Below are 27,208 nucleotides of genomic sequence, written 5' to 3' on the forward strand. Positions count from 1 at the left end.
AGCCAACTGGGAAGTTAGAAGACATTATCACATAAATATGTGAGAACTGATGACTACAACTAAAACAGTTTTGCAGCAAGGAGAGGGGGTGGTTAACTTAGTATGGGAGGAAATGCCTATCTTAAGCAAAGGACAATTACTGGGAGGATTTCAAGTGGAAATGCATAATGTGCCACATCTGGGAAAAATGGAAGACTAATACAGTTAGTGTGGCAAGGGGTGAAGAGCTGGAGGTAATGATGAGGATAAAGAAGAGTTGCAGAGTCTGAAACATTGTAACCTGGGGGAATGTGGTATCTAATAATGAAGGAGAACAAGGTTAGGCATAGAACAAGGGAGATCATGGTACCTACCATTCTTGAAAACTTTAGTTTAAAGTATCACAGGGATAGACATTGGATGAACAGCCATATGTTCAGATAGAGAATTAACTAGTATATTAAGAATGAGTCCCTAAAAATGGAATAATGAATGTCTGCAATTTAGATCCAGCAAGGTAGATTGTGATGAATAGTTGGAGAACTGGGTAAAAGTATGAGAGCAAAAATAAAAAAGAAGAAGAAGAATCAAGAAGTCAAAGTGTCCAGGTAAGGTGATACATGCCTACTTCCCTACTATTTAAAAGGTAGAGTTAGAAGGATATTGAGTTTGAGGTCAGCTTAAGAAAAGTTAGTGAGACTCTATCTCAATAACAATATACAAAATGGCTAGGGATGTGGCAAAAGAGGTAGAGCACAATTTGCCCAGGTTGTGCAAGTCACTGGATTCAATTCCCAATACTGAAAATATGTGTGTGTATTTCAAACAAAGTGAATAATGTTAAATTATGGTAAAAGATCAGTCACCAAGAGGTCTAAAGGTGGTCAATATGTTTTGAAACAGGACTATCACCGTGGCTTCCAAAAGTAAAGTTTGTGGGAGGGATCGGAATGGAATCCAGGTTGGTATGGATTGAGGAACAGGTGAAAGGTGAGAATGCAGAGTTCAGGCCTATCTTTTAGAAGAGTGTGGAGAATAGAACAGAGAAACAAAGGAAAGGAACAGGGAGAGTCAAAAGAGGGCATAAAGTTTCCTTTGTATACAGAAGAGGCATGTCGTGTTTAATACTGATGCTTTAGATATGACGGTAGAGGAAACATTGATAACACAGATAAGAGAAGAAATATAGCCATGTTCTATCATTAAGAAGCCAAAGTCCAGGGCTTAAGAGACAGAGATGGCCTGAGAAAAGGAGAAAAACAAAAAAGGAAGAAGAGAGCAGCTGAAATTGAAGACATCCTCAGGCTAGTGGCAGGAAATAGATTAGTTTGACCTACAGTGCTTGCTTTCTTCTCCTGGAAGTAGGAAGTTATGGAAACATCTAAATGCAAAGTAGCTGGAGATAAGAAAAAGGAGAATTTAATAAATGACTCACAATATGTGAAGACACTGGTTCTAGACCTTACAGATCTGGTTTTCCAATACTTAGTAATCTATACACTTAGACAAGCTACATCACTTGTCTACGTCTCATTCAATTTGATAATCATGATTAAGCAATTCATGAACCCTTGGAATATGCTAAGAACACACACACACACACACACACACACACACACACACACACACACAGAGTTGCACAATGCCTCAGGAGTCAAAGACTTCATTATCTAGTCAACAAGTAAGAGGGATTAGACTAAATTAATATAGCATTTAAAGTCCTAAACTTTAAAAAAAAATGCCATGAGGTACTCAAGAAATATAAGAAAGCGAGTTCTATTCTAAAGTGTCAGGAATAAAATCAGCTTACTAGAACTAAAGCTCTCCTACCTACAGCCTCAGTTTGCCTCATGCAAAATTGGAATAAATAATCAACCAAATGATCTGGTAATAAGATAGCACTTTGTTTATAACATCATATTTACAAATAATTCTCACTCTCCTTTCCTGCAAATGTTCCTGCTACAATTGAGATTAATAGGCTAATATATACACAACTTTCCCAAAGTCGCTCCTTTTGTACAATTTTCAGTGTCTTTTGTTTTGTTTTGTTTGCCTAGGGTGGACCTCAGATAGAAAACCTCCTATCTATATCTTCTGCCTAACTAGGACTACAATCATACACCCATAAAATTATACTTAAGGCAATAAAATTATCCTTGATAGCTAAAGCCCAACTTAGAATATAGAAGGTAACAACAAAATGTCATATACAGGGAACTATAAGCATTATGTCCATCAGTAGTTCACAAATTATATACCATGATTTCTCTCCCATGTTTACAGGGCAGATGTAGCTGGAGCCTTAAAATCTGAGTCCCTGTCTTCCTTCAAATAAATGACTGTAATATACCAGTGAGTAATCTTGGTTTGCCAAAGGGACAAAGACTTTGTCAGCTGAAACTGGCCTAGAAAATGAAGGGACTGATTAGCTCATGGAATTGAAATAGATTAATCTGGCACCCTAAATGTTCCCACTTGGTTCTCTTCTGGCGCCGTGGTTTGGATGTAATTTGTATGTGCTCAAAGCCCCAGTGTGGTGGTTTGAGATGGTGGAACCTTTTTGTGGGAGCTGCCACAGCAAGGTAATTAGGCCATCCATTGGAAGGGATGGTGTAGTTCTGGTAGAATGTATTTAGTTCTTACAAAAACCAATGGAAATAGAAAGATGGTGACCTCCTTGTACTTGATTTCTTCTTTGTGCCATCAATTTGCTCTAAATTCCTCCACCATGTTATGGCCCTCACTAGCTCACTGCTGTCTAGACCTTCCTAGTCCCTATAACTATGTGCTAAAAGTTTTTTAAAAAGCAACTTTTTAGGGCTGGGAAGGTAGCTCAGTGGTAGAGCACTTGCCTTGCAAGCATGAGGCCCTGGGTTCGATTCCTCAGCACCACATAAACAGAAAAAGCCGGAAGTGGCGCTGTGGCTCCAGTGGTAGAGTGCTAGCCTTGAGCTGAAGAGCTGAGGGACAGCGCCCAGACCCAGAGTTCAGGCCCCATGACTGGCAAAAAAAAAAAAAAAAAAAAAAAAGCAACTTTTTATATACTACACAACCTTAGGTATCTTGTTATAGTAATACAAGGGACTGATTTGTCTTCTGTAGATGTTGGCTTCCCCTTCTAGATCCCAAAGTAGCTGTCAGCCACCCCAGGAGTGTCTTCTCTAGAACCAAAATAACAAAGGCAGGTTTGTATAATACAAACTTGCAGTGCATGCTTCAGTAAAGGAAAAGGTATTTCCCATGTCTTCAAAAAAATTGTTATTGGCCAGAAACTGCAGTGACTCTGAAAAACCATCTCCAACCCAACCTCTACAGTCCAACAGAATTTCTGACTCAATAAGAAATAGATGAATGTTCTTGTCCACAGGTTGCTACAAAACACTCATTAATATGGCTAGTGTAACTGTGGAACTGAATTTTTAACTTAATGCTAATTCATTAAAATTTAAGTATAGAAAGCCACATGTGTCTAGAGGATATGGTTCCAGAGAGTATGGTTCTATGGTAAGCAAAACATGGACCACGCTGCTGGGCTAACCCAGTAAGCCACACTTACTTCCTGGAGTAATGTTACTTCTTCCCTCTCTATTTGGGTCCCTCCTCAAGTCCCCAAACCCACCGCTCTCAGTTCGCTTAGATAAATGGCCCAATTCAACTTAAAAGTCTTTTGCCAAGGAGTCATGCTTATAAATCTTACCTAGCACAATGCCACATTGAAAGTCACTTTAGAATAATAGGCTTTTAAAGTGGAGAGGGACCTCAGGGCTTGTACAATTCAGATCGATATTTCATAGACAAGCAGCAGCTTGGAGCACCAATTGCTTTGTTTATGGCACTCAGCAGCACCAGGATATGCTGACCTTCAGCCATTTGTTGTTGTTTGTGGTATTCCACTGCAAAATTCATTCTTTATTCCACAGTTCTCTCATAGGGCCCACAGTGAGAGAATTCACTGCTGGGCTCATAAAGGTTTGTAATCATGTGTTTATTGAAGTGTCTAGTATAGGATGTTACCAGAAAGGCCAGATAATTTTGCCTAAGGATCGAAATGAGCCTAAAAGTCCATGTCAATTAGACGGACTGGGCTGGTGGGAACTGTGGGAGACTGGACAACACATCCCCTATTTACAGCAGGCAACTGCCACTCAGATCTGGCCAAATGTGGCCATGGGGGGCATTTAGACTTCTATATGAGCTCTCCACATTTTTTTTTTTTTGGTTCGGTTGTGGGGCCTGAACTCTGGGCCTGGGCACTCTCCCTCAGCTCTTCAGCTCAAGGCTAGCACTCTACAACTTGAGCCACAGCACCACTTCCGGCTTATTTTCTTTTTTGCTTATGTGGTGCTGAGGAATCAAACCCAGGGCCTCATGCATGCAAGGCAAACACTCTACCACTAAGCCACCTTCCCAGCCCCTCCACATTTTTCAAGTGCTGGAAACTCATTTCTCATGAAAAATTCTTCTTCTCACCATCAACTCATGTTCAGAGTTGTCACTCAGACCAAACAACGTCTGTTCTTCCAGTTGGTACCTTGTGACAGAGATGAATGAAGTCTGATTTCTTGAAGATTTAGGAAGCCACTGTTGTGGTGTCCTTGCATTCCCACACATGCCCCCTGACACACAAAAATGACAACCTTGGACCTGTATTTAAGGACTTTCATGAAGCCTAACACCTGTTACCCTGAAGACCCCTGGGTCACCAAGAGAAGCTGGCATCGTAGGCTCTTAGAACTACTAGGCAAATACTACAGTTTCTCTTCCTTTCCCTACCCCAGCACTGACTCTAGGGCTCCCCAGAAAGATGGAGCTGCCTTTGTCTACCATGTCAATTCATTAGCTAACACACATTATACTTGCTGTTTTCCCTTACTTAACTTACAAGCCCACTGCCCACACTTTCTGGATAAAGTATTTGAGCTCAAAGTAGAGGCTGGAAGAACCCAACCCACAAGCACCAAAAATTATTTTGACACAGTTTGTAATTTTTTTCTTTCCAGTTTGAACTATTCACATCTCAAGTTCATGAAAAAGTCAACACATCTAAAGTCACACCTGTGATATTCTGATAACTTAATATTCACAATCTAGTGTTGAAACTGCTGCCCTCTTGCATAATGAAGCCAGGCAAGAGGAACAAATGTTCATTTAAAAATAGAATCCATTGTGTATAGCAGCACAATCATTAGCTTTAGTATAGCAACTAGTTCTGCCTCATAAAACTTTTTATTGAAGCATTCATTTCATATAGGTGTATTGTTTGCTATCATGCAAATCGATTTCCAGACCACAGCTCTTAAGCAGTAGTTTTGCACAGTGCTGGGGAGAAATCTCACACAAAATCATTCTGATTACAATCAACATTCCCTACAGAAGGCAGAGTGAAAAACCAAACATTCTAATGGAAAAAAAATGTTCATTTTTACCTTTCTTATATGCATTCTATACAGGTAACTGAAGGAGAGCTTCCTACCACACATGCAAATTATCACTTTGTCTGGTTTCCATGGTTAGGAGTATTTGTCAATAAAGGAAGGGGTCTATAAACTGATAATAAATGGCACAGTTATCATTTAATGAGATAAAGTTTGCCTTTTTACCCATAAAAATATAGGTATTAAATGAAGCGAATATAAAATACTATTTTATTTTGGTTTATATACTATTTATATTGTTTGAGGATTTTTGTACTAAGGACTGACATCAGGAACTAGTGCATGTTAAACAAACACTTTACTGTTGAGCTATATATTAACCTTTAAGGCTATTCTTAATACTATATTCATGACATATTCTCTTCTTCAAAAGTATAACTAATTTCATCAAACCAATCTCTTGTTCAAAAGTATAGCTATTTTAATAAAAAAAATGATACCATCTAATTTAATAGACAAATGAATCCAAAAAGTGGTACATAGACACAGTGGAATTGTACTCATCCACCATAAAGAATAAAATTGGACATAAAGAAATGGAAAGACTTGGAGAGGATTATGTTACGTGAAGTAAGCCAGACCAGAGAAGCACAGGTTGCATGGTTTCCCTCATTAGTGGGAACAAGAACATGCCTATAAATCTAGAAGTAGGCACACAGGGTGGAACCCAAGTGGCTATAAATGATGAACTGAAGTATAATAGAATCTATGGAGAATGCAAGTGGTAGTAATTCTTCAGAAAGACAAACTCAATGAAATGAGTACTAGGAAATAGGCAAGGGGGGGGGTCAAGAAGAGAGGGGTAAAAGAATGAATGGGGGAAATGCAGGGCAAGAATGCATTGCATATGCCACAAAACCATGAAAAATAAAGAAAGGTGTGGTTGGAATGGGGAGGAGTGAAGATGTTGAAGGGATGACACAAATCGAGATGTACTGGACACATAAATTGCTTTGTTAAATGGCAAAAAATCAATACATATCCTAAAAGTGGGGGAGGAGAGGGTTGGTTGGGAGGGTTGGGTGGGTGCATCAAAAGTGGTGACATTGATCACGAGGCACTATATTCATATACTTCTCTGTTGAATGGCAGCCCATTTGTACAACTACCTAAAGAAAATAACAATATATTTTTTAATCCCTGGAATTTACACAGTGCCTGGACCTAATGGAGAATCTCGAAAAACAAAACCTAAAGGGTTATAAACAGGGCTTGAATACTGAGGTCCTGTGCATTAAGGACAGAACAAATGGCTAATACCTGGAACCTTGGAAGAATGAGAATCTAAATAAGTTTTAATCAACCAAATAGAATCAAAACAATCTATTTTTATTCACGCTTGAATATTGAGAATCATTCTTTTAAAAATGTTAGTCATTTCCTGCTTTATTAAGTACAGTACGGGGAATATGATCCAGTGATAGTCAAATAATTCTGAATCTTGAAGGTCTCATATGATATTCATGCAGAGTATTACTTCAGGTGGAAAGTAGGCCATGCCACTCACAGAAAGGGCAGAATGTGCACTTCCTTTCAGGAAGTTGGCTGAACTCACTGGTAATCCTCGCTTGCTTTCTACCACTGTTCTTCCCTGCTGCATATTAGAATCAAATAGAGGAAGAAGAAGAGAAAAGGGAGGAGGAGGAGGAGGAGGAAGAGGAGGAGGAAGAGGAGGAGGAGGAAGGAAGGAAAGGAATAATTCTGCAGGTAAACTTAACTTTATACACGAACAAAGTTCTGTGAAAATGTAAAGTGTTGAGAGTCAAGACACATGGTCAAACTGCCCCTGACTCCACTATTCACCAACCAGATGATCAAGAGGCAGTACACAGCCTTTGTGTGTAGTTTATTCTCTTATAAATGGAGATAGCTATACAATTATTTTTGGAGGCTTATAGAAATGATTAAGTAGTGTATGCATATTGCAATATAGTCATATATGTATTATAGTGTGCTGTGTCTATGTATATATTATATATATTTGGTACTCACTGTATATTTATTTATAAATATATACATATATGCATATATAGTATACATGATTACATGTAACATAAATACACCACACACTACAAGTATATGCTGTACATACTATATGTCTATGTTATATAAGTACTATATATATGCTTTTTATATATGTATACATATATATATATACATACTGCACATATAAAGCTGGGGATATAACTCAATGGTAGAGTGTCTGCTTTGCATGTGTAAGGCCCGAGGTTCAAGTCTTAGCACTGCCAAATTAAATGAATAAACAAACAAGTAATGTTTCTGTGTGAGAGAGTATATGTGTGTTAGATGAATGCCTGGCATATGGAAACTATGACATCTATGCTTGCCATTATTGATGTTGATGATAATGAGAATAAAAACAGTACGGAAAAGGCATATGCAATCAGAATTAGCAAATAGCGAATATTTTCTCTAAACCTGAGTAACTTGCCTGTATGTATTGAATTCAAAGAAACTGGTTTTTGCGAAGTCTGAATTTTTGTCTCTTTAGGTAATTTAAATAAAATAAACAATGATAAAATATGGAATAAAATAACTAGAGTATCCATTCTGGTCTTTGTATGTACATGGTGATGTATATATTACTTTGATGCTGCTCTAAATACAGTCTTACCAAAAGATAGAAAAGATCTTGTCTTGCTGATTAAATACATAAATGATTTGACAGGACCTCACCAGAATGATTAAACAATCTTCAATTGGAAGAAAATAGGCTAAAATAGGATATCGGTATTTAAATAAGAGAGCGTGACATTAGCTCAACAGCAAAGGTCTTAGAATTATATTTACAAGGAAGCAAACAGATTTTTCCCATAATGGGAAATGAAAGTATAAGCAATATACAGTACTTTCTTCACACATTCTCCTAATTCAATGTCTAGAATATTTTAGTTATCAGAAATGTACAAGTACTCCATCATAGTAGCTTCCTTTTATGGAAAGAATCCAATATAATATCTCCTATAAGTCTGAGAAGAGCTAAATATAAGTAACTCATGCAACTGAGCATACTTTTATAATTAAAATGTTAGGAGCATTGAATTAAAGCCAGGGTACTATCATGTGTTTGTAAACTCTACTAACAATGTATTAAAATATGCAGTGCTGTTGTTATTCTGATGATGAAGTGACACAAGTATCATGTGAATAGATTCCAAAGAAAGTACCATGATGCCATTTCACAATAACTCCACAGATCTTAAAGTGTACTTCCAGCCACATGTAATGGTACATGCTTGGGAGGCAAAGGCAGGAGGAGCTCAAGTTAAGATCAGCCCAGATTAAGCAGTATCTTATCTAAAAAAATAAATTGTTTGCTAGGAAGTGCAAGGCCCTAGGTTAACTCTTCAGTACCATGAATGAGTGAATGAATGAATGAATGAATATATGTGTGCATGTATGTAAAGTCAGGTATTCTTCAAGAGGCTATGCTTTAGAAAATCTACCACAAAAAGCTTCAAAAAATTTCATTCTGATGGCATTTATTCTTTAAGCTTTATTGTAAAGTTGAGATACAGAGGGGTTACAATTACATAAGTCAGGTAATGAGTACATTTCTTTTTGAACAGTGTTACCCCCTCCCTCATTTTCTCCCACTCTTTCCCCTCCTAAACCCCTTACCCCCAAGTTGTAAAGTTCATTTCCAACATAGTGTCTAGAATGTATCACGTTTGAATTGGTTCACTCTTTGCCCCAGTTTCTGTGATTCCCATTCCCTTCCCCAAATCAGACAAACTTATATACTAGACAAAGGGTATGGTAATAAAAAAATGACACCAGGGAATAAACCAAAGAGAAAAAAGAAATAAAAAATAAATAACTACAAATGGTACTATAAAAAATAAACTTCTTGTTTCCATTTATTGGAGTTCATTTTGATAAGCATCATTTTATATATGCACGTAGCTATTCAGCTGTCATGGTGCTCTTCTAAGAATATCCTGGACATAGTTTAGTTATTACAAATGAGGGGAACTATACAACCTATGTTTCTTTGGGTCTGGCTTGCTTCACTTAGTATAATTTTTTCTAAGTCTTTCTATTTCCGTACAAATGGGGCGATGCCATTCTTTCTGGTGAAAGCATAGAATTCTATAGTATATTTATAACACATTTTCTTCATCCATTCATCTTTTGAGGGGCATTTATTCTTAAACTTTGTCTACTTAGTCCAAACCATCAGAACATTTGGCTATCCAATATTAGCCAGAATATATATATGGAAGTAAAAATTTGAAAGGGAGGATCATGCCAGGGAAGCAAAGACAGTATTGACAAAAGCAGAATGTAAGCTAGAAGGTGACTTGAAAATACAGGCTTGATTCTAGGGATGTCACACATAGTTAATTGTCTAAATTATGTTCAAAATACTAAATACCTTATTTCTAAGATTCTAGTCAGTTTGGAAGTAGAATTGTCTAGTGTTATTAATATCACTGTCACCCTAAAACAATTGTCTTGGAGGAAAAGACAAGATACAGGTAGTTATTGTGGCATCCCATTCTTGTTGTGAATAATGCTGCTATTTCCTCCCATCAAAGTCTTTTAAATCATCTTAAATCTTATTCCATAAGATACTTTAAATCCCCCATGGGCCAGATGCTGGTGGTTCACACCTGTAATCCTAGCTACTAAAGTAGCTGAGATCTGATGATCACACTTTGAAGCCAGCCCGGGAAGGAAAATCAATGAGGCTCTTATCTCCAATTAATAACAGAAAAAGCCAGAAGTGGTGCTATGGCTCAAGTGGTAGAGCACTGGCCTTGAGCAAAAAGAGCTCAGGGACAGTGCCCAGACCAAGTTCAAGCCCCAGGAATGGCAAAAAAAGAAAAAAAATCCTCATGATCTAGGAAACTTTTACCTAGAATGGAATATTTTATGAGTGAATTATCCTCAGAGGAAATGTCTTTTCAGCAATCAATCTCTCCTTTTGCCTTCCCTGGCTTGGTTCCCAAAACATTATGAAATACATAAATAAACATCTTGTTTGCCCAAGCAGACCTTAGCTTCAATGCTCTAGATCAAAAGAGCAAAAGCAAATCTAAACAGAAATCAGGTTACTGTTGCCTTGAAGAAAAGAGAAGGAAGAAAACTCTTCCTGTAAATAAATGGTCACTTGGCTTTTGAAACAGTACATTTGCCATCCCTAACAATTAGTGAGGGGATACATGTTTAGTGGGAGACTAAATGTTTATTATATAGTAATTTAAAAGCCACTACAAAGGATTGGTTGCTTACAGGGTAAGAGATGATGCTAGGAATGTTGTTTCTTCTCCTTGGACCTTAATACCAAATCCAAGAAAGTGAGACTTACATTTGGTTTGGGGAAAGTGCAGCCTACCTTGTTGAGAAGATTACAGAGGTGACTCATTAAACATCCAGCGGACCCAGAATGCAAGCCGAAGTCCACAGCCACAACTTCAAAGCTCGTTTTCTAAACCAGCTTCAGGCTCCCCAAATTAGGTCTGTTTTATAGAAACCAGCCCTCGCTTCAAACAAAATAGTCACTTAACATGCTCCAGTGCCTTGAAAATGGATCTGTTTAAAAAACCTTAATCAGGAGGTATGTGTATCAAGTTGTTAAAGCATCATAAGTACATATTGGCACGCTCAGACAAGGATTCAAGTAAAAGTAGTATACTTTAGAGGTGATTTTAGGACATAGCAGTGAAGAAGTAAGACAGGAAGGAAGGAAGCCCATGCCATTAGTATAACTGAGCTTCATTCCACAGGCAAACTCTGGAGAAAAAAAATATATATATATAATATAGTTCTTATATATATTTCATACATAATATATTTCTTGTATATATATGTCATAGTACATATTATATAATATAATATAATTATTATATATTGATATATATATATCATTTATCCTTGAATTATCTCATCCAAGAAGTGGTAACTGATTCAATATGTATCAATCAGATCCCATTGGACAGCTAATTGCCAGAAAGTTCCTGAGTAGTTGACTGAGAAACAAAGTAAGGTTTCACGGCCAGCAAAAGAATACAGGTGCTAGTGGCTGCTGGGGTATATCTGACCCAATGGAGTGGCAAGAATGAGGATCCAGACATGGTACTGTCTCTATTTGAGCTCCTAATGTCATTGACCATGGTAAAGGAGAGGTGCAGAGAAGGAGAACAGAAAGATTTCAGCCATCCACATTGGTGGTTAGCCAACAGTGATTAGCTTTGGGCTCCAAGCCATGGAACAATCACAGCCCACACAAAGCAATCCTCAGATGGATTTTACTGCTTTCTAAGGTGATTTCAGTTATTGCTCCAGCCTTTGGGAAAAGCTAGCAAATACAAACAAATAGATTTCATCTCTTTACTGTGCAATTCCATCATAGTACTCCAGCTAGTACTCAGTTGCCTCTAAGTAGGTCCTGTCCACTTAGTACACAGAAGATACATTAAATTCATGTTTCTGAAATACACTAGGAAAGCATGTCACAGAGAGGAGGCTCCCCTGCTAAATGATCATCCAGGACATGTGTGCCCATGAGTCCTTTATGCAGGGCGAAACTACATTTTAATAGGAAATCATTTAATTTTTGTTGTTGTTGTTGAAGTTCCTGATTCCTGATGCAAAATATTTTTGAACTCTGGACACTCTTGCTGAAAAATGTGACTGTGGCTTATGTAAATATTTAACTTTTAAACTTTGCTTTTGAACTCTGCATAGAACTTTAAGGTTATCATAAGAGAAAGCTACCTACAGTTGCTATTTATAGGAACTTAATCATCCCTCTGTAAAGATCCCACCTGGTGTCTCCTGTGAAATTCTAAAGCAGAACAGGACAGCAGATGGAGCAGATGGAAGAGCCGATCCCTCATGTCCTAAGTCCCTAGAAATGACTAAACATTTCTAGGTATAAGGGTATGTCTATAATCTAAGATCATGAGTAAACAAAAAGGGTTATGCTTGCTGAACCAGAAAGTATGAAAGGAAGAAGACATATAAGAATGACTTAAAATGACAACACCATGGTTCAGAGGCATTGAAAGACAGAGAAGACTCTTGAGCCATTCAAGACACACAGCTGGGGCTGGGAAGTTGATTCAATGGTAGAGTGCTTGCCTTGCATGCATGAGGCCCTGGGTTCGATTCTTCAGGACCACATAAGCAGAAAAAAGCCAGAAGTGGCGCTGTGGCTCAAGTGGTAGGGTGCTAGCCTTGAGCTGAAGAGCTGAGGGACAGTGCCCAGGCCCAGAGTTCAGCCCCCGAAGACCAACCAAAAAAAAAAAGACACAGCTGGTGGGGAGGTGGAAGCCAGGATTTTAAGGGGAAAAAAATCAACTCATGTCCACCTGCTGTTACAAATCCCATCTCTCATACTTTTCACACTCTGAGTCAGAGAGAAAGCCACAAGAAAGGTAATGCTGCTACCCTGGCTAGCTATAACCCAGGGAATCACCAGACAATAGAAGCATTTGTAGAAATTAAATTAAGGGTTCTCCCTCACACCAAAATACATTATGCCTGGGTTAAAAACCTAGATTAGCAGTTTTGATGGTGAGTCAGTAAGAAAGATTAAAGAAAAAGATAAAGAAAGGGTAAAAGGTGACTCTATCAAAGGCTTCAAGACATGTACTGCAATGAATAAATTAGCTGTTGAGAAATTCAAGCAAGCCACAAACAGGAAGTAGCTATTTGCAACATTCATAACAGCTTAACAGAATACAAAGAGAAGCATTATCATGGGGAAAAGGGACTGTAGGTAACTAATCCCAAAGATAATGGTAAATAAATACATGACAATGTACAGTTTATTAATAAATCCTGCTAGCACATATTAGAAGAAGGACAATACTATCTTTGTGTCTGATTTTCTAACTGTTGGCTAAGGCTGGAGAGGACAGCTTCACTCCCATCAGAGACTGCTGTGTTACAAAATGCACAGCCAATAACTAAGATTTAGGATATGTATAGCCTTCCATCAGCAATTGTGTGCTAAGCATTCCCCTTAGGAATTGTCTGACCCACATACCCAGAGAGGGACATATGAGGCTATTAATTGTAGGATTGTTTGCTTTAACTCCAAATTAGAAACAACACCAAGAGTTCATCAACGAGAATATTTTTATTTAAAAAAGAGGGGCTATTCATTCTGGGAATACAAGAAAAGTTCCCTAAGATACTGTGAATTGAAAAACAAGTTGCAGAATGTTAAAAATTACATGATGTTTAGGATGTCAATGGCTCATGTCTGAAATCCTAGCTTCTCAGGAGTCTGAGATCTGTGGATTGAGGTTTAAAGCCAGCCTGGACAGACAAATAAACATCTCTTATTTCCATTTAACCAGCAAAAGGCTGGAAGTGTGTGGCTCAAGTGGTAGAATGCCAGTCTTGAGGAAAAAGCCAAGAGAGAGTGCAAGGCTCTGAAGTTAAGCCCCAGTACCAGTATAACAATAACTAAATGACACAATGACAGAATACAAATAGACATAAATTTTTTAAAAATGAAATCTTCTCACAGGTCTGAATGTGCAGTCATTTAAAAGAAAAGAAAATAAAAGAAAAGACCAGAGAACAAAGCAGAAAGCTGTTTGCTGCCCTCAGATGAGTCTGGACAAAGAACTAGGATTGAGGTCAACAGAGGGTGTGGTTTAAGGTTGCATTGCTTTAAGGGGGTTTCTTGCTACACTGCTTTACTGTATTAACTGTATGTAATTAATTTATTAGTTAATTAAATCAGTAAATAAAATAAGTAGTAAAATAAAAGTAGTAGTAAGGATCCATCACTGAAAATCCTTTTTTTTCTATTCCTTTTTAAAATATATGTGTTCTCTTCCTCCCTTCCCCTAAGCCCTTGTTTCAGAATACAAGAGCTTGAAGAACTATCTTGAACCTCTTTGATCTGAATTAGTAGAGACTGGCTTTATTATTATACTAACTTTGGCCCAGAAGTAGGGTATCATGTTGCAAGACAAAGGTCTATTTTATGTTATATTCTAGCAGGATAGGTGTTTTTGAGCTTTTACACTGATCCTTTTTTTTTTTTCTTTAGCCAGGCTTCAAAAATGTAGTGCAGATTCTTGTCATCCACATAGTTTTCATGGCAAAAACTTCCTGCTATAGTTTCTGGCAAAAGTCCAAAGAAAAATTCTATCTTAAGGCTGACAACCTCTTCAGTGCCCAGGCTAGGCAGAAGCCCTGTCTCATCCATGGCTTAGAAATAAACTCATCCTTTTCACAAAATCTATATTTACATTAGGAAAAGCATGGAACTTTAAAATATTAATATTCAAAATCTCATTTTTTGCTAATTATATTCAGTAAGACTTACAGAGCAAACAATAAGCGTTAAGAATTTGCAAAATAAGTCCAGGGCTGGTATTAAGTATGAACATTTATCTCTAAAAGTGATACTCATATTTATCTGTTTCCACGAACCCCAAACATTCTGTCAATGTTTCACCAAAGCACATTTCTACCACCTAAAAAAATGCCTTGCTAGCTCTGGATTTTAATTCTGAAATCTATCATCTGTGTAATCTGTTTTCTTTGTCACCTATCATTTCTACAGTGACAAATCAAAAGAAAGGGTTGGAAAGGCAATGTATCACTGTCTAGAGAGGGAAAGCCAGTGGATAGGAATCAGTGGCTTGGGTACAAGGTCTGATGCAGCCACCACAAGAGAATGGCATGGATGAGCTCGTTTTCATCTAATACATTGCAACACTTGTATATCTCTTGTTCAGCTTCTAAGGACAGCTTCAAGCTATGGTGAAAATGACAAAGTTAAAAATGTGGTGAATTTATTTTCCCCCTTAAATCCAATCATCTTTTAGATTCTAAGATATAATGATCATTGACTACAACATAAACATCCAAACTGATAAAGGACTGAGGGATGATTTAGGAATCTAAAAAGGTAAATTTAAAAGAGGTAAATTTACCATGTCTTGACTGGAATTCTAAGATAAATACCAGGGGTGGGGAGCAGGAAATGTTGAAACAATCCACAGATAAAGGGATTGCTACCCCATTATTTGTTTCAAAACAACATTCTAACCAAAAGGAGAAAAAGATTGTTTAACAAAACTGAAAGAGATTTTTCTATATTTGAAAATAGCCTGAGTCAAAATACTGGGTTCACAGATGCATCAAAGAGTCTTTGGTCCTAAACCTTTTCTTTCTTAGCAAAGTAATATTTATGATTGGTCTTGGGGGGGAGGGCTTAACTGAGTTGCCATGAATTATTTAAAAGCCCAAAAATATCTTCTGTTGCTTTTATGGAAACTTGATTTACAAGTTGAGAAAATCAAACTGACAGTTTGTTCTCTTGTACAAATACCCAACCTTTAGAAATGCTCTAGGCATTATAAATATATCTTTCACAAATATAAGCTTCAACATAGTTCTTAAAAATAGCCTTTAGGAGGAAAAGAAAAACAAAACAACAAACAAAAAACAGGGAAACAAAACCTCTTTCAGTCCATTGTTTGATACATAACAGCAGGAAACAAAACACAATGTCTAAGCCAAAATGATTAACACACCCAGTGATAAACATGGAAGTTAAGTATAAAATCTTACTCAGCATCACTTTTGACATTAGCACAGAGTCAGTGTTTTTATTCCTAAGTCTATGGCCACAGATGGCTCTAGGACACATTGACAGTAGCTAGAAAGTACAAACACCAGGACCTCAAGGCTGAAATTTGCACTTGAAGAGATGTGTAAACAGGCTGACCATTCCGGAGGAGAGCAGACATTACATTTCAGACCCAGAGTTTCTGCCAGGATTCACTCCCCACCTCACCATGCTGTACAAGGCCAGTTGCACATCCATGCTCAGACATGTAACTGGAGTTGCCCAAGAGGTTCCTGTAAGACTATTCCAGAAACTGTGGTACCAGGATCTAATGCAGAATTTTAAAGCTTAGACCTCAGATCCCTTCTGCAATAATTGGGGAGGTCTCAGCTATTCCAGTACTCTTCAATTGCTAGTCTGACTTCAAAATGTATTTAGTACTCTCAGTAAACTCTGTCCTACCTCTGCAGACATGTTAAAGGACCAATGTATTCTACATTCTGAACCTCTCAGGTTCCAGTGTAGAACTCGGACAATAATAACCACTTTCTATGAATGTTTTTTTCTAACTGCCCATTAAACATCAAAGACATCTTAGGATCTATCTTCTTTTTAAATAATTCAGTAGAGAATCATCAATGGCTTCATAATAAATGAGATACTAAATTCACAGTTTGGTGGGCAGAAAGCTAATTTGGGAAGATACTTCAAAATGGAGGGAAATGTTAAAAGAATCTTCACCTTGATTTTCTAATAAGAATAATATTATTAAGGTTTAATTCCTGTTGATTCTGGGAGAACCTTTAGTGAACATACAGGAGAGAGAAGAGAGAAAGAAAAAGCCAAAGTCACGGTCTCAAGGACTTTCCTTATGATTTTTCTGCATTTCTTATGGATGAAGGCTTAAATCAGTAACATTTCTTAATTATGTTCTACACTAAATGGCATTCACTTTCTCATGGTTTTCATCCTGAGCTTAAACCACCAATTTGCTCTAGGATTTAGTGAATCCAATATGTCCAACTGGCATGCATGAAAAGTCCTAAGACATTTGACTTTTGATGTTCTTTCAAAGCAGGATCTTTAAATAAAGTGCAAAAAAAATTCATCTGGGAATTAAATATATGTATATTATTCAGTAAATACTTTGCAAATCAGTAATTAACTGGAAAGTGTAAGAAAAATGTATCTAATTTCTTACCTTATTTTGATCTGTCCAGTAAAAGAAAAATCCCTGAGGGTCAGTCCTCAAAATAATTGGTGTAACAATAGTAGAGTCCTAAAGATGCAAAATTAAAAAAAAATACATCAGTATATATTGCTATGGAAAGTCCTTCCCAGAAGTTACTGAAGTAATCATTAATAAGAGATTCTCTACTGTCATCAATTATTAAGAAAATGTTCCCCAGGTGCTGGAGGCTGAGATCTGAGGACCCCATTTCAAAGCCAGTAGGGCAGGAAAGTCCATGACATTCTTATTCCAATTAACCACCAGGAAACCACCAGGAAGTGGCATTGTGGTTCAAAGTAGAGCACTAGCCTTGAGCAAAAGAGCTCAGGGACAGCACCCAGGACCCAAGTTCAAGCCCCATGACTGACAAAGAAAATGAAGACAGAAAGAAGGAGACAGATGGATAGAAAGAAAAAAAGGAAGGAAGGAAGGAAGGAAAGAAGGAAGGAAGGAAGGAAGGAAGGAAGGAAGGAAGGAAGGAAGGAAGGAAGGAAGGAAGGAAGGAAATGTTCAAAAACAAATCAGACATTGCATCTTTTATCTTTACAGAAATATTGGCAATGAAACTTATGTCCTTTACTAATATTCAGATTACATAACTGGTAAAGAAGAAGGTCAGTGGTGTATTTATTGATTAAAACAAGTTTTTAAGGTTTGCTATGGGTTCCATTGTAAAGGTCTATCTATAGTAATTAGACATAAATATAAAATGAAGACTGTCTAGGAGGGGATCACAGGAAGGAGGAGAGGATGATAGTGATACTGAAGGGCAAAGAAGATCAAAAGACATTGCACACGCATACATAAATAGATAGATGGATGGATAGATAGACAGAACATTGAAATCCACCAAAACTTGAAAATAAAGGGAAGGAGAGAGGAATGGGAAAAATTGGAAGGGTTGAGCTGGTTCAAAGTTCATTTGCATGAATTTATGTAAATATCACAATAAACGCCATCATATCAGAAATGTGTGTTAATTCAAAAATAAAATAAGAATAATAAAAAGCTGTATTTGGTTTCCTAAATAATTTTAACACTAACCATATTACATATTTCACATGATTAAAGTTCATTAAAATCCATCCTTGAGGATATTTAAATTACATTTGCTCCATAAAATAAATTTTAATTGTATGAAAGCAAGGAAGCACAGCATTTGGGCACTGCTGTTTCCAAGGTAACAGTAAATAAGGCCATCTTCAACATATTTGGAAAGATCTAGCCAAATTGTTGCAAGTTTATGTTTCACAGGCTAAAATAAGACATCCTAGACTAGCAGACTGAGGTTAAAGCCTACACTTTGTAAAACAAAATTACATTCAGTGTGATTTTAATATCAAACATTTTTAAACATGTGTTCTTTCTTTTGGGCAACTTTCAGAAAGGCATACCATCTGCACAGGAAAATGCATGATACCATGTCACCAAAGGTGGATTCCTATACCAAAATACACAGGCCATTGCAGGAACTCTATTTTATAAAGAGATTACAAATTGCTAGGATTCTTTAAACCTTTTCCTATCCATGGTAGCTGCAGTTGCATCATAGCCTAATATGTTACTGAAAGAACAACTGAAATGAAATTTTGAACTTGTAGAGATTTTGGAACTTGTTTCCCCTACCTACTCCCAACCCTCCCCCCACCCCCACCCCCCACCCCCAGTTGGTAAAGCAGTATAAATGGTTTCAAGCTATCTTGGTAAAGTTTATGTTAAGAACCCAGCTCCTCCAGAGGCTGTCTTCTTGGGATCAAACTCCTACCTCTCCTCTCTCAGAACCTCATTTTATTTATTTATTCTTATTCAGTTACAAGGCGTTGCTATTTAACAAAGCAGTTTATGAGCACATGCATCTGGATCAGTGTTATCCTTTTCACTATTATCATCCCCCCACCCAGCTTTTCCCGTATTCGTGTTACATTTGTAGTATAGGCAATGAATTCTTGACTGCATTCTCCCCATTCCTCTCTTCATTCATCTACCCTATTCTCTTGCTGCCTGCTCTCCTTGAAAGTACCCATTTCTTGGTGCTTATTTTGTTGGGCTTTGACTTTGTCATTCTAAGAAATGACAATATCTGAGATCTCCCTAGAGACTACCATATTTCACTAATACACTTGCAAATGCCTGCATAGCACCCAACAACATGTTTACCTACAGATTGACAGGCTAATTCTAGCTACCACAAATGAGGGAAACCATGTAACCTTTGTTTCTCTGGGTCTGGCTTATTTCACTTAATATAATTTTTCCAAGTCTTTCTAAAACCTCATTTTAAACAGCTAAAAAAGGCTGGAGGGGTCACAGTAGCCATACCCATCTAATCGGGTTGTTGTTAAAATTAACTAGCGTAATTTTAGTAAGATACAAATGCTTGCTACAGATAGAAGCTTAAAATTATTATAACTAGCTATATTTATATTAAATTATAATTAATGTAACTAGCTGTATACATTTATTATAACTAGTTATATTAAATATTAATTGTACTTTAATCTTGTTATACTTTTCATTTCAAATATAAATATAAAAAGTACATAACAAAAATCTATTGTTTTGAAGTATTCAGTTCAGAGACATTTATTACATTCACAGTGTTGTGAATCAACTTCCAGAACAATTTTTCAATATTCACCAATCCCCATCTTCCTCTTCCCAAACAATAACTTAGAATCATCTCCCCAACACCCACACACCCCACAAAAGTCACCATCAACTACCTTTAAGAATATGACTATCTTATATCTAATGCATGTAAGTGAACTGTGCAGATTTGTCCTTGTCTGTCTGGCTTTTTTCATAGCATAACGCCCTACAAGTTCATCCATGTTGTAGCATTGTCAAGCATTCTCCCTTTTTTCAGGCTGAGTAATGTTTCTTCTTGTGTTTACATTATGTCTTGTGTATCTACTCATCAGTCAATGAACATTTGGATTATTGCCACCTTTTGGCAATTGTGACCAATGATGGTATAAACAATGAATTTTAAATACATCCATAGAATTTGCTTTTACTCATTTTTGTGTACACAGAGGGAATACTTCTGGTTTGTTCTATGCTTAATTATCCTGATCCTAACATACTTTCTCTCTCTCTCCCCTTCCTTCCTTCCTTCCTTCCTTCCTTCCTTCCTTCCTTCCTTCCTCCCTCTCTCCTTCCCATCCTCCCTCTCTCCCTCCCATCTTTTATTTCTTTCTTCCCTTTTTTTCTGGTAATGCTGGAATTTGAACTCAAGTTCTTACTCTTACTGGGAAGGTCCTCTACCACTTGATTCATGACCCCAGTCTGTTTGTACATTTCATTATTATTCAGGTAGGGTTTTTGTTTCCCTCCAGGACCAGTTCAGCCCAGGAAGCTCCTACCTATAGCCTCCCTCATAGCTGATATGACAGGTCCACACCACCACAACTGGCTTGCTGATTGACATGGAGTCTAACTTTTTGCACAAGTAGTTATCAAACTGTGATCCTCCCTATATCTGCTTCCCCAAGTAGTTGGGATTACAGATGTGAGCCATTGTAACTGGCACTTACCATACATTCTTAACAGGTAGTTCGAAAAAGAGATTTTTACAAGGATCATGCCATTGCACAGAATTTCAGATAGGATTTATAACCTTTGAGGTTACTTTCAAATGTCAAAAAATTGAGATTCAAATGAAAGAATAGCCCTAAAAATATTTGAAGCTTCTTTTTGTGGGCTTCCATGCCTAACAGTTCACAGCAATACGTCCAATAAATCACAGCAACATTTTCAGCCCTGTCTTATCATGTCCTCTAGAAGTGGGCAGATTGAAAGATCTGACAGGCTGCACACAGCACACATTCCCACTTTCAGATCAACTGGAATTAACCTGTAGGTGTAACTTATCATTTTCAGGTCAGCTTCTTCTGTTATCAGGGCCCTGACAAGGCACAATTCAAAATCCTCAGTGACAAGTCACTGCAAGGATCCCAAACAATCAAATATTTAAGTGAGCAGAACAAAACGGCTCAGATGTAGATTTTTTTATAATGCACTAGCCTCCTAATTTGTTTTAGACACTGCTATTTCTAGCTTATTCCTTTCTCAAAATTAAACTCCTTTGTTCAATATTTTCTTGACCCTACTCTTCCGGCCCGGTCACAGTTCCTCTGTGAAATGATGATTTATCTCGGCTCCCTGCCTGCTTCTTCCACAATCACCTCTCACATTCCAAGATCAGCTGGAACTTGGCATTCCTGCCACGCAAGGCAGGGTTTGACCCAGAAATACACAAATTCCCATTTTCCATTCCACCTGCTTTTTCCCTACCTCCCACATAGCTGCAAAAGATTCTAGTTTCCCCACACCCAAACAGCCACACAACCCAGAGCTCAAGTGTTCTTAATTGTCAGAATGGATGCCCAGGACTAAAGTTTGAAATATGTGGTCATCTTTCATTTCCCCAGGGAACTGCCGACAGGTTATGAGTCAGGGAGCAGAGCACTACAGAATAATGAAGTTTCTCAGAGGGACAATTTTTATTCATGCTCCCTCCTTCAATAATAGAAAGATGTGGCTTCCAGAAGATGGTGGCTTTGAAGTTTTCAAGTTCATTAGCATCACTGAGTTGTTAAAAACGGAGTTGTCTGGGCCCCTTTCCTAGAGTCTGTGCCTTTCTAGATCTGGAAAGAAATCTGAGAATGTGTACTTTTTTTTTGTGCTTGCTTCCTGGTGCTGCAAATCTTCCAAGGTCTTGCACATGCTAGGCAACCACTCTGACTACTGTACTCCATCCCCAGACTGAGAATCTACACTTCTAATATGGTCACAGTGATGGTTAACACTGCTGGTCTTGAGAGCCATGGTTGTAAGACTACAATGAGCAAGATGTTGGGGTCAGGAATATAGTGAAGTAAAGGTCTTACACCTGTGAGTTCAGAACGTAGGTAAATCCCTATCTTGTAAGTGCATTACTGCCTCTTACTAAGGATTCAACTTTTTATTTATTTTGTAAGATCTTTTCCCCAGTAAACATCTATCTCACACAAAAAGGACAGTAATAAGACATACCAGTCTTGAGTGAATGACATCCAGTAATTTTCCATCTATTAGCCTCTTTATATGACAGAACCCATTTCCCTCACGTCTCTATCTCATCAATGTGAAGAAGTTCTTGTTTGAATCTTTAAAAAAGGCTCTAGGAGCAATGATGGATAGTCTGAGGACAATATGTTGAACCATCAATCTAAACATCCCAATAAATATGAAATCTTTCAGCAAATAAAAGAGTCACTGGGATCAACATTAACATTAGAAAGTCTGATAGCTCTTTATAATAATAACTGGCCTTTCAATGAACTGATAGAAATTACTAATAAATTCTAAAGAAATTTATAGGCAATGTCAAAGACACAAAGACCAGAATACTTTTTACAAAAAATTCTGACAGAATTTATAACACACATATCCTTAGCATGTGATCTGAGCCAATTGCTGTGAGATGAATTTCACATGGTTTTCCTCTTTAATATCATCTCACATTGCATAACAATGCGCATTACAGAGCGCATATATGACCAAAGTCCCACAAGACTATAATTGAACAGAAATATTTTTATTGCTTGTTACTTTTACCTTGTTTGTGCTTAATGTGAGGTTTAACTATAACAAACAGCACTGTTTCAATTGCCTATAATATTTAATACAGACTATGCAAGTTTGTAATTTAGAAGCAATAGACTTCATTCAGCACATAGCCTAGGCTGGACCATATAGTAGCTTGGGTAAGTGTACTTCATAACATTTGAAATCACTTAATGGTGCATTTCTCAGGATTATCCCCACTGCTTAGCAATACTTGGCTATATGTATTAAAGAAAAAACCTAAGAGGTGGATCGTGTTATTATTCCTATTTTACACACAAATAAACCAAGGCTAAATAATTTGCCACAAGAAACTCAACAAAGCTGGAAAGAATTAGAAAGTAAACCTTGAAACTCACACTCTAGATCATGTTCCTCAACATTTTTTTCCATTTTTATCCCACTAGGATGCTTAGACATTTATTATCCTAACCACCCCCCCCCCGAGAAATGTTAATGTTATAAATATCCTGAATCTATTCCTAGGCTGTATGGATGCTGGTACTTAACATATATTTTACAAAAAGAAAGATTTTTTTTTCTTGGACCCCCAAGAATGACCTTTTTTTGTTTGTTTGTTTCCTGGAGTGAGATGATTCCATTGAGTGAACTGTCTGTTCTGTGAGCTGTGGTGAGTTCACTGTGGCTACAGAGCCATCAAAATGTGGCTACTGCAACTAAAGATGTGCTACTTGATGTCAGAGTAAGAGTGAAAATAGGAATATGAAATATCCCATAATACTCGATGGTGAGGACTTGTTAAAATTAAATAAAGTACAGGGCTGGGGTGTAGCTCAGTGGCAAAGCGCTTGCCTAGCAAGTGCAACGTCCTGGGTTCGATCCCCAGTACCAAAAAAGAAAAGACAAAAAAATACAGTTAAAAAAATTAAATAAAGTCTATTACTCAAATAAATTCCAACCCTTTTTCTCCCATTTTTTTCAAATTGTTTTGATGTGACTAGTAGAGAATTTAGAAGTGGATACTATGGCTTACATTATATTACTTTTAGGCAACACAGCTCCAATCCTTGAAGAGAGTGCTCCTTATGGGGAAAATCTTTGTCCCAAAGCCAACCTGATTCTTTCCTTAGACAATTCCAATTTCAATTACATAGGTCTGGGTGGGAATTTTTTTCCATAAAACTACCATCACAGCAGGATTTAGACTACAATATAGCTGCTCAGTGCTTTGTTGTCATTCTCCCTGCTTAAATTAAGGTTGTTTCTTAACTATACCTGTCTGCTATACCTCTGTAGCAGCCAGGGACACTTGGTCTCATATATATTGTGGGAAAAAAAATTACTATCTTTTTTTTTGTTTTTGTTGGTCATGGGGCTTGAACTCTGGGCCTGATCACTGTCCCTGTGCTCTTCAGCTCCAGGCCATTAAGAGTCTCACAGACTTTCCTGCCAAGGCTGGCTTTGAACCATGATCCTCAGATCTCAGCCTCCTGAGTAGCTAGGATTACAGGTATAAGTCACTGATGCCCAGCTTCCATCAAATTTTTAATATTTAATTATTTTTTAAATATATCTTCAACTGGGCACTGTTGGCTCACACCTATTATCCTAGCTACTCTTGATATCTGAGGGCCCCAGTCAAAAGCAAGCCCAGGTAAGAAATTTTATGAGACTCTTATCTCCAATTAACCACCAGAAAAGCAGAAGCAGAGCTATGGATCAAAGTGGTAGAGTATTAGCCTTAAGCAAAAGAGCTCAGGGACAGTGCCCAGGTCCTGAGTTCAAGCTCCACCACTGACCACAAAAAAAATGTATCTTTGTCCATTTTCAATTAACCAAATTGAGCCAACATGTCACTACTTCCTGAGCTACATTTTCCTCAGTTGAAGGATGCTGTGAGCTGAATCATGTCACCTCCCTGTACAGTAATTCATATGTTGAACTGTTATTACTTCAAAGTGTGACTTATTTAGAGATAAAGACTTCAACAAGATTATTAAATTAAGAATGAGGTTTCCCTGGTAGGCTCTAAGCTAATATGATTGATGTCCTGATAAGAAGAGGAAATCTGGACACAGACATGCAGAGGAGTAAGCCAGTAGTCAGACACCCAAGATGATCTAGGAAGAGATTCCTGGAACAGATAATTTTCTTATGGCTCTCAGAAGATAGTAGTAACCCCACTGACACCTTGATCCTAGACTTTAAACCTCCAGAGCAGTGAGAAAATACATTTGTATTGTGTTAGCCACCTAATCTGTGGTACTTTTTGTTATGGTATAATCCCAAATTTGTAGTGTAACTTCAAGGACCAAAGGTCCATGGTACATTCCTTAGCACCCGTGGGAAGGTCTGCTGGCCATGGCTGACCTCCATTCTGACTTCACAGTGATTCTCAAGTTTCCATGCTGTCACAAGAGAACACACATGAATGAAGACATGCACTTCTACACAATATGACACATCATCAGTTATTTAAATCACCAAATTCGTGAAAATGAAAGCCCAGATCCGATCCTTTGATCAACCTGTGCATTGTATCATTTCAAGACACAACTCTCATTGTGGTTTTATTTATTTATTTATTTATTGACCAGTACCAGAGTTTGGACTCTTTACTACTTGACCCAGGCTTCCATTTCTCATTGTGGTTTTAGTTTGCAATTAATGTGATGATTAGTGATGTCAAACATCTTTTCATGTGTTTAATGGTCATTTGTGTGATGTGTGTATGAAAGATAGAGACAGAGACACAGAGAGAGAGAGAGACAGAGAGACAGAGAGACAGAGAGACAGAGAGACAGAGAGACAGAGAGAGAGAGACAGAGAACCTGATACATTTTAAATCAATTAAGACCACAAGGTCATCATTTTAATTAGTGTTTCTCAACTACAGACAATTTTGTAACTTGGAGAACTTTTGGCAACATCACAGATAATTTTGATCATCACACATGGAGGGTTTGCTACTAGCATCTATTACATAAAGGCCAGGAATGCTGCTAAACATCTTACAATTCATGGGTCAGGACCCCCCCCACCTTCAAAAAAAGAAAAAAAAAACTCCCCTGGATTCAATGTCAGTGGTGCAGATCCTGTGCACTATGTGATTAATGGACTTTTAGATATGCCTAAAGCTTTGCCAGGACCAAATAAGTTCATAGGAAGGCATTACCTAAGCCACATTCCCCATTTACTTATCCCATTTCTGTCCCACATACTCTTCCCTCAGTGGAACATACTCTCTGCTCGTGTTGGCCCAAATCTTCCTTCTAACTCTGCTCTTTTCTTTTTTTTTTTTTTTTTTTTGTCGGTCGTGGAGCTTGAACTCTGGGCCTGGGCGCTGTCCCTCAGCTCCTCAGCTCAAGGCCAGCACTCTACCATTTGAGCTACAGTGCCACTTCCGGTTTTCTGGTGGTTTATTGGAGATAGGAGTCTCACGGTCTTTCCTGCCCGGGCTGGCTTTGAACCGCGATCCTCAGATCTCAGCCTCCTGAGTAGCTAGGATTACAGGCGTGAGCCACCAGCGCCCTGCTGCTCTTTTCATAAATGGAATTCATCCAAGAAAACCTTTATGCCTCTTGTATTTATTGCGGTGATACGTTTTCCTGTAGTACTTAACACAGTTAGACAAACATTTTATACCTTCATTTGCCTAGCATCTATCTCACCCATAATAGAAACTGCATGAGGACAGGAGCCAAAATATTTATCATCACTAGTCCAAAACACACACACAATATCTGATAAGAGGCATCAATATATCTTTAAAGTAGGAATACTAAAGAGGTAAACAAATGGGTGGGTGGAAGGCAGGAAAAGAAGCAAATTATATTTTGGAAAATATACTGGCTACTTAAGGTTTGGAACCTAACAAACTGACATATAGCATATAGCAAGGAAAATTTTAAGCAGTGGTGAGAGATTTCAGACCAGTGGTCCAAGTCCATGAAGGAACTATGGGAGTTCACAAATACCAACTTAGCTGAATGAAAAGGAAGCATAAATGAAGAACAGAGAGCTGCCATGTCACCCTTGCCTCTCAAAGGCACTTGAAAACTATCACAAACATGCCATTTCTTCTACAGCTATGTGAGCTGCAGAAGCAATTTAGGAAGGTGGCTATTTTCACACTTCTCTCTACCAGACTTCATGTAGGTGCATCTCTTTGTTGGAACTTAATTGGCAGCCAGAGTCTTAGCTAGTAAATGTTAGTTCAGAAGTCTAGGTTTTATATTATTGAAAGTCCTATGAAGAGGATGCAAAAAGGGATGGATGCAAAGTCTCAATGGTATTCAGCAGAGAACAACTGGGAAAGATCAAAGTTAGCATTTTAAGTTTTCTCAATCTACTAGAGCAATTATTGAGTTTCTCTGTGGACTTCCAACACCTTTTAAAGTTTCTATGGCCATGTCTTTT

The 27,208-nt window shown here is 37.7% G+C and overlaps 1 protein-coding gene and 1 non-coding gene across 4 annotated transcripts in view; one reads left to right on the forward strand and one right to left on the reverse strand.

Annotated features, from left to right (window-relative positions):
- Nucleotides 1-27,208, reverse strand: part of Plcb1 (phospholipase C beta 1) — a 661,556-nt gene that overhangs the window by 627,570 nt on the left and 6,778 nt on the right. For all 3 annotated transcript variants that reach the window (XM_070006762.1, XM_070006761.1, XM_070006760.1), the window contains exon 2: nucleotides 17,189-17,266. In XM_070006762.1, the coding sequence (XP_069862863.1) occupies nucleotides 17,189-17,266 (78 nt within the window). The remainder of the gene's footprint in view (nucleotides 1-17,188; nucleotides 17,267-27,208) is intronic.
- LOC138817450 (small nucleolar RNA SNORA63) lies at nucleotides 23,981-24,112 on the forward strand. The gene has a single exon (XR_011368889.1). It is a non-coding gene; the product is annotated as a small nucleolar RNA SNORA63 (small nucleolar RNA).

The sequence above is a fragment of the Dipodomys merriami genome, unplaced genomic scaffold (genome assembly GCF_024711535.1).
Source record: "Dipodomys merriami isolate MVZ:Mamm:240054 unplaced genomic scaffold, mDipMer1.0.p SCAF_7, whole genome shotgun sequence".
NCBI classification, from domain to species: Eukaryota; Metazoa; Chordata; class Mammalia; order Rodentia; family Heteromyidae; genus Dipodomys; species Dipodomys merriami.